This window comes from Grammomys surdaster, unplaced genomic scaffold, assembly GCF_004785775.1.
Source record: "Grammomys surdaster isolate TR1022 unplaced genomic scaffold, NIH_TR_1.0 126109, whole genome shotgun sequence".
In the NCBI taxonomy this organism is placed as follows: Eukaryota; Metazoa; Chordata; class Mammalia; order Rodentia; family Muridae; genus Grammomys; species Grammomys surdaster.
In genome coordinates this window covers 1,232,017-1,243,680 of record NW_021620917.1, presented here as the reverse complement: position 1 = coordinate 1,243,680, position 11,664 = coordinate 1,232,017, and the positions used below count along the sequence as shown (strand labels likewise).

At 47.7% G+C, this 11,664-nt stretch overlaps 1 protein-coding gene and 1 long non-coding RNA gene across 2 annotated transcripts in view; one reads left to right on the top strand and one right to left on the bottom strand.

The window, feature by feature from the left end:
• Nucleotides 1-7,623: 7,623 nt before the first annotated feature.
• LOC114611441 lies at nt 7,624-10,264 on the bottom strand. The gene is made up of 2 exons (XR_003709831.1): nt 10,204-10,264; nt 7,624-7,975 (listed from the first exon to the last, which is right to left on the bottom strand). It is a non-coding gene; the product is annotated as an uncharacterized LOC114611441 (long non-coding RNA).
• A 256-nt stretch (nt 10,265-10,520) lies between these two features.
• Bri3 (brain protein I3) overlaps nt 10,521-11,664 on the top strand; it is a 22,618-nt gene continuing 21,474 nt past the window's right edge. Inside the window, exon 1 of the mRNA XM_028756156.1 lies at nt 10,521-10,647. Coding sequence (XP_028611989.1) covers nt 10,521-10,647 — 127 coding nt within the window. The remainder of the gene's footprint in view (nt 10,648-11,664) is intronic.

Below are 11,664 nucleotides of genomic sequence, written 5' to 3'. Positions count from 1 at the left end.
CTTATTTTTGCCTCCCCAGAGCTGGGGTTGCAGGGACACATTGCCACATTCCTATTTTATGTGAGTACTGGGGATCTGAATTCAGGTCCTGCTTGTGTGTCCTAGAGCTTAGATCAACATTCTTTAAGTGAGGCATAAACCTGTGGGTCTGTCTCTTTAATTTAGGAGCTTAGGGATAGTTAAGAACTCAGTGTCAGTGAGGATGAAAGGGGTTTTAAGAAGATGTTTCCAGTACACATAATCACCGGGTAGAAGATTGTGTGATGGTGTTTCTCATCTCCTGTCTGTGTGCTATAAAAAGATTGTTCTTTAAGCTGTGGGTTCGGTTTTGGAGCTCTTGTTAACTATAAGTAAGCATAGGGGACTTTACAGGTATGCAGTTAGTGTTAACTGTTAATTTGACAGATAAAGAATCACCAGCATTCTTGATGGGTCTCTAAGCATAGGAGATAGGTCTCTGATCATGTCTGTAGGGGATTGTTTTGATTGTGTTCAGGTGGGAAGACCTGCCCACTGTGGGTGGTGCCATCCCCTAGGCGGGATCCTGGACTGTTTTCGTGGAGGAAGGGAGCTTCCTGGTTGTGGATGTGATGTGACCTGCAGCTGCTTCAAGCTCCCGCCCCTTGACTTCCTCACTGTGATGGACTGTGCTTTAAACAATGAGCCAGAATAAACCATGTCTCCCTTAAGTTGCTTTTGTTGAGAGTTTTTTCTTTTTAAATCACAGCAACAAGAGAGCAACTAGGACAATAGACCTTTCTCTAGTCTCATTAGTAGCCACGGGTGATTTAAACAGTGACAGCTTTTAGCTGGGGTAGATCTGTGATTACGCAGCACCATAGTAGAAAGCCTGGAAAAATTAAAGGTTTCCATTAGTTTAGTCGTTTGAATTAGCACATTCCATCAGCCCTGAGCGCCAAGAACAATGTACAAAATGGGCATGTTGGAATGTAGGCCAGATTTTGCAAACAGACGGAACAAGTTGTGTGGTATAATAGATCCCCTGTCGCCGTGCAGCTGGGTCACTCCCGTCTCGTTCTAAATCACCGTTCTATTGCTGGGAAGAGACATCACAGCCACACCACGGCCAAGGCAACTATTACAAGAGAAAACACTTAACTGGGGGCTTGCTGGCCGTTTTAGAGGGTTAGCTTATTCCTGGGGGATGCAGGCAGGCACTGGAGCTGTCCCTATGGACTACATCCAAGATTAGTAGGTAGAGAGAGAAAGACTGAGCTCAGCATGGGCTTTCGAAACCTCAAAGCCCAGGGACACACTTCTTCCAACACTGCCACACATACTTCCTAATCTTTTCAAATAGTGCCACTCCCTGGTGACTAAGCATTCAAATATAGGAGCCGACAGGAGCCATTCTTATTCAAACCACCAGGCTCCCTAAGAAAGGGTAGTCTTTATGGGTAGTATTTTACTGAGTAGCTGTTTATAACCTTGTGACTTAGGAGGACTTCCACCCAAGGAGAAGCTATACAAAGTAGCACTGATAAATATAACAGGTTTGAATGCGCAGAACTCAAGGATTAAACACCCGAAATCACTATGTAGCCAAGGATGACCTCTGATCCTCCTGCCTCTACCTCCCAAGCGTTGGGGATCACAGGTATGCAATCCTGGGGCTTCGTGTATACTAGGCAAGGCCTCTAAAACTGAGCCACGCCTCCAGCTCCCCTCTCTTGAGAAGGTCTCACCCTGTCACCCAGGCTGTCACGAAATTCACTATGTACGGTAGGCCGACCTCAAGCTGCTGATGTTCTGTCTGAGCCTTCTAACTGCTGAGACTATAGGTGTGTGCCATGACATCTGGCCAAGAATCATTTCCGTGTGTGTACGTGTATGGGTGTGTGTACGTGTATGGGTGTGTGTGGGTGTATACGTGTATGGGTCTGTGTGGGGTGTGTGGGTGTGTGTGCAGGCGAGAGATCAACGCCAAGTACTTTGGTAACTATCACTTTATGTTTTAAGATGGCGTCTCTCGCTCACTCGTTGAGCATCAAGGATCCTGTCTACCTCTTCAGTACTGGTATTACAGTGCACCGCCGTGCCTGGGTTTTACGTGGCTTCTGGGGACTGAAGTCAAGTCCTCACTCTTGCAAGGCAAGTGCATTACTAACTGGGCCATCTCCCCTGCCTGTCTTTTACTCCTTTTGCAGTGCTAAGGATCAGATCCCCGTGCCCGCCCGACACATGCTGGATCTTCTTAACTCAGCGCGCTGCCACTGAGCTCCTCCCCCAGGCTTCCCTTGCGGTACCGCTGGCTCTGAATGACTGCTCTGTGGGAGCGTGTGCTCTGAGAAGGTAGACGTGAAGGCAGACTGGAGCCATGGTGTGCATCCTCGGGACACAGAGTCATCGGCTGGTTCTCTCTGTTTGCTTCGCGGTTACTGTGCCGAACACCATGACCAGAAGCAACTTGAAAGAGGAAAAAGCTTATTTGGCTCCCAGATTCCAGTTCATCATCGAAGGACAACAACACAAGGGTTCATGGAGGGATGCTGCAGACTGTCTCATTCCTTTTGGCTTGCTTCGCTACTTATACAGCCCAGGCCCCACAGCCTAGGGAACACCCAGGGTGGGCTGGGCCCTCCTAACCCAATTAGCAGTTAAGAAAATACCCTATAGGTTAAGGCTACAAGCCAATCTGATGGAAGCAATTCTTCAGCTGAAGTTCCCTCTGCCAGGTTACTCTAGGTCTGTGTCAAGTTGATGGCTGAAACTAGATAGCTGTGACATTGCCTGTTCCCTTTGTTCCAGCTGCCTGGTACCAAAGGATGAAGGTCACCACCAAAGCACTTGTCCTAGGCAGCTGTTGAACTGTGCAGGAATCCTTTTTTTTTTTTTAATATTTATTTATTTATTTATTTATTTAATGTATGTGAGTACACTGTCACTTTCTTCAGACACACCAGAAGAGGGCATCAGATCTCATTACAGATGGTTGTGAGCCATCACATGGTTGCTGGGAATTGAACCTAGTACCTCTGGAAGAGCAGTCAGTGCTCTTAACCGCTGAGCCATCTCTCCAGTCCAGTCCCGGAAGCTAGATTTACCCTCCCCCACCCCAGTCTCCTCCTAGGGGCTAAAGAGTTGGGGACGTGGCTTCACTGCTAGAGTGCTTACTACCATGCATAGGCTTGTTCTCCAGCACACAATATAGGAGCCATATCTGTAATTCCAGCACTCGGGATATGGAGGCAGAGAGATCGTAAGTCCAGGGTCATCCTCAGGTTCCTATCAAGGGGACTGCTTTGCTGACTTGCCATCTCTCTGACCCATGTGTTTTAAATATAAGATGGCCGAGTTTCTGTTAGGCTTTGACTGTGTATGTTGAAGGCTTGGTCTTCAACGCGGTGTTCAGAGTGAGGCTCTGGGCAAAAATGACTGGGTTAGAAGGGTGCTGACCTAATCAGTGAATTAGCCATTGATGGTTTCATAATTAGTATAATGTATATGTATATGTGTTTTGTCTGTGTCTATGTATATCTTGGGGGATGGCGTTTTTGAGACAGGAATTCTCTGTATAGCCCTGGCCGTCCTGCAGCTCTGTAGACCGGGTTGTCTTCTTCCTCCTGAGTGTTAGTATTAGAGGCAGTGCCATCACTGCCTTGCTGAAGACCATACTTCTTAAAAAAGATTCATCGTGCCTGTGTGTGCTTGCATGACTTTATATACACTATGCATGTAAACATCATGCAAGGGCTTCAGACATGGCTCAGCGGTTAAGAGCACTGACTGCTCTTCCAGAGGTCCTGAGTTCAAATCCCAGCACCCACATGGTAGCTCACAGCCATCTGAAATGGGATCCGATGCCCCCTACTGGTGTGTCTGAAGACAGCTACAGTGTACTCACGTACATAAAATAAATCAGTCTTTAAAAAAAAATTAAAAAATAAACATCATGCCAGTACCTATATAGGCCAGAAGAGGGAGGCAGTTCCCTTTAGATGGCGGTTAAAGGTGGTTGTGAACCTCCTGATAATGGTGCTGGGAACTGAACCCAGATCCCTCTGTGAGATCAATAAACACTGAATGCCATCCCTCCGGTATTGAAGACTGTGTCTCATCCCTGGTCTCATCCTCGCCTGAGCTGGCAGTATCCTACTTTCCTGCAGTGAGTGGCTTTGCTTTGCCACACCTTCCCCGTAGGCCTAGAGAACAGAAGCAGCCCAGCATGGCCTGAGCCCCTTGCTTTGCCATTTTGTCAGAATAGCATGAGGTGACTAATACGCTCTCTTTGGAGCCTTCCACTGTTATCCAGCGTATGGCTTATTTATGTGGTCTCCAGGTGCACGGATGTGCCTGTCCACGTGGAAGCCGGAAGCGACTGAGGCTGCTGCTCCTCAGGAATGCTGTCTTATGTTTGGAGACAGGGTCTCTCACTGGCTTGGAACTAGCTGAAGAGGCTAAGCTGGATGGTCAGGGAGCCCCAGGGAGTCACTTGTCTCTCCCTCCCTAGTGTTGGGATTACAAGCACATGCCATCACTGGAGTTCAGGGGCTCAATCTCAGATCCTCACGTGTGCATGGCAGACAATTCTGACCAAGCATCTACCCTGCCCCTCTCCCCCAAGTGTATGTTTTAGGAGTAAAAAATATTTCTCCTAATTTCTTTTATTTTTTTTTTGATGTTTTCTTTTTTCCTTCCTTCCCTTCCTTCCTCCATCTTTCCCTCCTTCCCTCTTTCCCTCCCTCCCTCCTTCCTTCCTTTTTCCTAAGACAGGGTCCCACTGTGTAGCCCTACTAGAAGTTGCTATGTAAATCAGACTGTCTTGGAACTGCTGGAGATCTGCCTGCCTCAGCTTCCCAAGTGCTGGGATTAAAGGTGTGTGCCACCACACCTGGAATGTCCCCTAATTTCTATTTGATACTTTCTATCACTTCCCTTTCTCCAGGGTGGTAAAAATCATCTGTTAAGGGAAACTGTAGGAAAGTTCATCTCAGGATAGCTTCGTGAGCTACTTCACTGCCTGACTTCACGGGAGACAAGAGTCTCGCAGCACTGTAACCTAAGTTGATCTCAAACTTGATATCCTCCTGCCTCAGTCCCTAAAGTGCCGGGGTCACAAGCGGGTATCACCATGTCTATCCTTGGCATAGTCCTTTGCAGATCCTTGGCACTCAGTAAGTGCTGGTGTTGGGTCTCAGAAGGTAAGATCTCTTAGAATTCTGTTATGTGCCCTATGCTCTTTAGAAGGGTTTCCTGCTGAAGTTAAAGCTAGGCTGACAGCCAACAAGTGTCAGCGATCACATGCCCCATGGCATTGGAGTCCTCTGGGGTTCGTGTGGACACTAGGGATTTCACCTCAGGTCTCCATGTTTGCCAGGCCGGGGCTCTCGCCCACTGATCTCCCCAGCTCTTCTTGTCTTCTGATCCTTTTGCCTTCTCCTGGGCAGGTGAGGGAAGGACTCTGTCAGTCTCTTCTCTGCCTTGGGGCTCTACCTGTCAAAGCAAACACAATCTTCTCTCTGAAGTCTTGTGACCTGTTAGAGGAAAGGCCTTAAGGCTGCAGCCAGGCCCAGGCAGATTCTTACAAGATAATGCCTGTCTCAGATTCATTCAGACTCCAAAGAAAACCATTTACAGGGGCTGGGGAGATGGCTCAGTTGGTAAAGTATACACAAAACTGAAGACCCTTTATGGATTCCCAGTTCTGATGTAAAAAGTTAGGCATGGTAGCGTATCCTTATGATACCAGTGCTGGACAGGTGGACAGAAGAGGAACTATGGGACTTCAGGTCAGTGAGAGAGCCTGTCTGAGGGTGACACTTGAGGTTGTCCGCTGGCCTCCCCATGATAGGTGTACATATGTACTTGTTAAGTCTTAGAAACCCGGGGTAAATGGCCTACTAGGTACCTATTTACATGGACCCTGGACAGCTGGTTCTCCCAGCACTACTCAGTACCTGAGACCTAACCATTATCACGCACACACACACACTCTCAGGAAAATCATTTACAAGTTACTTTTTGCTCCTGGCCCATTGACTCAACGCCGTTTCCTCTCTTTTCCCCATCTAGGGGGACATATAAACCCTGAGCTCCATCCGGTTTGTGGGGAATCCTATTCCTGTATTCCCCCTGCGCATATAATACACGTGTATATCCTCCCCCTCCTAATCCCTTGTCAGCACACCCGTGAGCTGAGGGTGTGGGGAGGTTCCCACACACTGCTGAGCCAGCTGAGATGGGGGTTAGGTGAAGTGATTTGGAGATCTGACTCAGGTGTGGAGGATCGGCCCTTGTATGTCAGTGTCCTGAGCATTTCTACTGCTGATAAGATGCCATGATCAAAGCCACTTGGGGAGGATGAGGTGTACTTTACCTTTGAACTCTCAGATGACAGTCTGTCACTGAAGGAAGTCAGGGTGAGAGGATCAGAGGTCAAGGAGGATCTCTAGTCTCTGGCTTGCTCCTTCGGCTTGCTCAGCCTGCTTTCTTTCTTTCCTCTTCCTCTTCCTCCTCCTCCTCCTCTTCATCTTCTTCCTCTTCTCCCTCTTCCTCCTCTTCCTCTTATTTATTCTGAGTACGCTGTTGCTGTCTTCAAACACACCAGAAGAGGGCATCAGATCCCATTACAAATGGTTGTTAGCCACCCTGTGGTTGCTGGGAATTGAACTCAGGACCTGTGGAAGAGCAGTCAGTGCTCTTAACGGCTGAGCCATCTCTCCAGCCCTCAGCCTGTTTTCTTACAAGACCCAGAACCACCTGTCCAGGAATGACACTGCCCACAGTGCCCCACCACAGCAATAATTAATCAAGACAGTACCCTGCAGATCTGCCTATGGGCCAATCATATGAACACTTTTTTTTTTCTCTTTGGTTTTTTGAGACAGAGTTTTGCTGTGTAGCTCTGGCTGTCTTGAACTTGCTCTGCAGACCAGGCTGGGCTCAAACTCAAGAGATCTGCCTGCCTCTGCCTCCTGAGTGCTGGGATTAAAGGCATGCGCCACCATGCCTGGCTTGGAAACATATTTTTAATTAAGATTCCCTCTTCCCTAATATGTCTAGGGTTGTGTCACACTGACATAACTAAGCAGGATACCAATTATCTGACAGGGACAGCTTAAGGTGGAAGGATTATATGTACCACGTGCTTAGCCAGAGCATCATGGTGATGGGGGCTCATGGAGGAGGAGAAGGCTGGTCACATCATAGTGGACAGGAAAGATGAGCCGGCAATCAGGGAGCAGGGCAACGTAGAGCCCCAGGACACATCTCCAGTGATCCGCTTTCTACAACCTGGCCTCGACTTCACAGTTCAACCATCTCCAAATATTTTGAGACATATTCTCAGGAGTCTAGGTTTGCCTTGAACCTATGTAGCCAAGGCTATGAACTTTCATGTAGCCAAGGCTAACCTTGAACTTTGATCTTCCTGCCTTCAGCTCCCCAGTGCTGGGATTATAGCATGTGCTTCTCTGCCCATCTTATGCAGTGACGGGGATCAAACCCAGGGTAGGCAAGTGGTTGGTCACCTGGGCTACACCCCAGAGCCACACCCTGGAAAAAACAAAATATATTAATAAATTTATAATAGTTGGGCTGGAGCGAGCAGGGCTAGAGTGAGTGAGGCTGGAGCAAGAGAGAGAAGGGGAAGGGAAAACATTATAGTTTATAAATATTTTTATTTATAAAACAAATAAAATTAATTAATTCATAAATAAATACTACATAAATACAATTATATTAAGTTTTTTTTGCGGGGAGTGGAGACATCACAGGACAACTTCTGGAGTTGGTTCTTTCCGTCACTGGGTCCCAGGGATTGAACCCCAGGTCATCAGGCTTGGCAGTAGGTGAGTTCACTGAGCCATCTCACTGATCCTTTGATCCTCAATTAGATGGGATTAGAAGCTCCATGGAAACACTCCTTTGGGTGATACTATGAGGGTATTTCCAGAAAGATTAAAGAGGAAGACCAAGGCAGGATGTAGGTGACACTATCCTGTGGGCTGGGATCCTGAAATGAAACAGAGACAGTAAGTGAGGACCAGCATTCCCCACCCTTCTCTCTCCTCCCTCCCCCCCCTACTGTGGTTGCAATGACCCTGCCATCTCTTTGCTCTCCAGACCTTCTCTGTCACCTTAGCACTTTTGGCTGGAACAAACACCCTGTCTTTAAATTGCTTCTTGTGAGCCATTTGGTAACAGCATGGAGAAAAGTAGCTAATGCAGATGATATCTCTGACCTGACTCATTCCCTGTAAGTTCTCTTGCAGGTATTTTGTTTATAACTCTACAGAAGTAACTAACACAGTCAATGACCTCCTCAAAGCAAGGTGAGTGCAGGCAGGTGCAGCCAGAGCCTTCTGGAGACCGGTCCACATATTGTAACGCAGAAGAAGGTAGACATGTTTGTGAAGGTGCAAAGACCTCCAGGGCATCCTGAGAACGCAGCTTAGTGGTAGTGTGCTTGGCTCTCATGCATAAAGTCTGTGGCTTCCACCTACTGCACCTTATATAATCCAGCCATGGTAGTGTACTTGGAAGGGTGAAACAGAAGGATCCGGACTTCAGGGTCTGCCTCCAGTGCACCCCCTAAAATTTCCTCAGTCAATGAAGAAATAATAATAAAATTAGAGTCAGAGAGGTGCTAAAAGTTCACCCATTGAGGGCCATCCTCACTCCAAGAGATTTGCCCAAGCTATTGTCTATTCTCTGAATATGGTGTCCCCCAATAAAAATGATTGCTCCTGGGCTGGAGAGATGGCTCAGTGGTTAAGAGCACTGACTGCCCTTCCAGAGGTCCTGAGTTCAAATCCCAACAAACACATGGTGGCTCACAACCATCTGTAATGGGATCTGATGCCCTCTTCTGGTGTGTCTGAAGATAGTGACAGTGTACTCACATATATGAAATAAATAAATCTTAAAAAAAAAAGGCCGGGCAGTGGTGGTGCACACCTTTAATCCCAGCAGTTGGGAGGCAGAGGAGAGGCAGGCGGATTTCTGAGTTCGAGGCCGGCCTGGTCTACAGAGTGAGTTCCAGGACAGCCCGGGCTACACAGAGAAACCCTGTCTCGAAAAAAGAGAAACAAAAAAAACAAACAAAGAAACAAAAAGATTGCTCCTCCCAAGTACCCCTTCCCTGTGAAGAGAGTATTTAAGCTTCACCGTCTGCCTCCTCCCTTTGAACAAAAGGTTTCATTCAATCCTGACTGACCTCAAACTTCCCATTTAATGATAAGGCCTAATTCAGTCCAGACTGACCTCTAACTCAAAACGCAGCCCTGGATAACCTTGAACTTCTGATCCTCCTGCCTTCACTTCCCCAAAAGCTGGAGTTACAGGCGTAGACCACTATGTCAGGCTTTCAAGGTGCTTGGGATGGAACCCCAACCTTGGAAGATGTCACCGAGACACATCCTCAGTGCTCGTCCCTTCGTTTGAGTTTTATATTTGGAAGGTTCCCCGGGGTGTGTGCACAGTGATAAACTAGCCTTTCACTTTCTTCTAAATCTGCCTTTTCTCACTGTGTTTTAATAAACACAGTTACCAAACCTTCAGAAGGAAAGGTGTGTGTGTGTGTGTGTGAGTTATATGCGTGTGTGTGAGTGTATGTTTGCGTGAATGTACGTGTGCGTGTATGTGTTGTGAGTGTATGTGTGTATAGTATATGTGAGAGTGTGTTTGTGTATGTGTTGACTATGTGTGAGTGTATGTGTGTGAGTGTATGTGTGTATAGTATGGTGTGAGTGTGTGTGAGTGTAGTATATGTGTGTATTTGTGTGTGTATGTGTTGACTGTATGTTTGTTTGAGTGTATGTGTGTATAGTATGGTGTGAGTGTGTGTGTGTGAGTATATGTGTGTGTGTGTATGTGTGTGTATAATATGTGGAGTGTATGTGCATGTTTGAGTGTGTGTGTGTATGACTATATGTTTGAGTGAGTGTATGTGTATGTAGTATGTTAGGTGTATGTGTGAGAGTATACGTGTATATAGTACGTGTGAGTGTGTGTGAGTGTATGCGTTTGTATGTTTATTTATTCTGCGACAGTTTCTTCATAGAGCCTCAGCTAGTCTACAGTCTAACATCTTTCTCCTTCTGCCTCCCGCGTGCTGTAGTTACAGATAGACACCACCTTGCTCAGCCTCAGGAAATTATTACATATTATTTTGTTATTTATTGAGCTCGTGAAACCTCAGGGCTATTTCTGCCTACTTGTGGATGAGGTTGCGGTTCTTACCTTTCCCTCTGACCTTTCTGGGACCTCAGGCAAAAGTCTGACACTAGACCGTGTGTTTACTGCCCTGTGGCAGATTGTCGTCACATGGCGGCTGTATGGTCCGGGATCATGGGTTAGATCACATCTCTTGGCAGTGGGATGAAATACTTGAGCTGGTGTCACCCCATACAGAGCAGAGCCTTAGGCTCAGAACCTAAGAACCTTGGAACAGAGCAGGATTGTGAGGCTACATTCTGTCCGCTGCGAGGCCCTGCCTGGCCTCCCCCGCATTCTCAATGATATGACTCTTCCTGACTGGCCTTTTGGGTCACTTCTTCATGTCGGCTACTGCCTGTCTGCTGCTGGACCATAAAGGGGCTCTTCCTGGCCCAACCTCAGGCTTTCTCTGGCCACTCCTGGGCATCTTACGGGGAGTAGTCATGAGCTCTACAGTGCAGGAAGCAGGTAGGTGGCCCTGAGATGAGCCTCAGAAGGCCTGAGAAGGGACAGAGAAAGTGGTTGGGATTTTGTTGTTTTTTGTAGCAGAGCGGTGGGACCCTGGGTGGCTTCTCTGAACCGTTGTCATGGTGCCTCCTTCTGGTCTGTGTGTGTGTGTATAGAATATGCACATGTGTGTGACAGCCATAGAGGCCAGAGGACTTTGAGTAACCCACTCTATCATTCTCTGGGGCCAGGCTAGTTGCCTGCAAGCCATGCCACAGTAATCCTCCAGTCTCTGCTCTTTGCGGCGCCATGATTAGAAGCATGTGCAGGAACATGCCAGACTTAATGTGGGAATCTGGGGATTTGAACTCGGGCCCTCATGCTTGTGTGAGTTAAGAGCTCTTTCCTGGTGAGCCATCTCTCCAGACCCCACAGCATCCTCCCATGTCAAAGCTCCCTCCCCTCAACAACTCCCTAAGCTCGCCTGTTCCACAGACAAGGTCCCATGACAGCACTGTCTCAAATCCCCTGACTCTGAGGAGAATTAGTTCTGGGTGGCTTTGGCAATACTAAAAAATGGCTGAGGGAAGGCCATCAGCATTGTTAGCCACCCCACCCATGTCTTCATAAAATAAGACATAATGCTTCCCCCAAACAAAGAAAATCCATGTTTGTCAGCAAACTCGGTCATCAGTAATTGGTCACTAGTGTGTCCTCAGGTTCTCCTTGGTTCCCTGCCACCACTGTAAATTAAACAGAAAGGAGGAGCCCTCTGCAGCACTGGGATCAAACCCAGGGACTAAATGCTGAGCAAACATCCTACTTATGCCCACCCCTAGCCCCTCTCTGGGGGAGTCTAGGCAGGGGCTCTACCACTGAGCCACACCCCAGCCCCTCTCTGGGGGATTCTAGGCAGGGGCTCTACTGCTTTTTTCTTTTTCTTTCCTTCCTTCCTTCCTTCCTTCCTTCCTTCCTTCCTTCCTTCCTTCCCTCCCTCCCTCCCTCCCTCCCCTCCCTCCCTCCCTCCCTCCCTCCCTC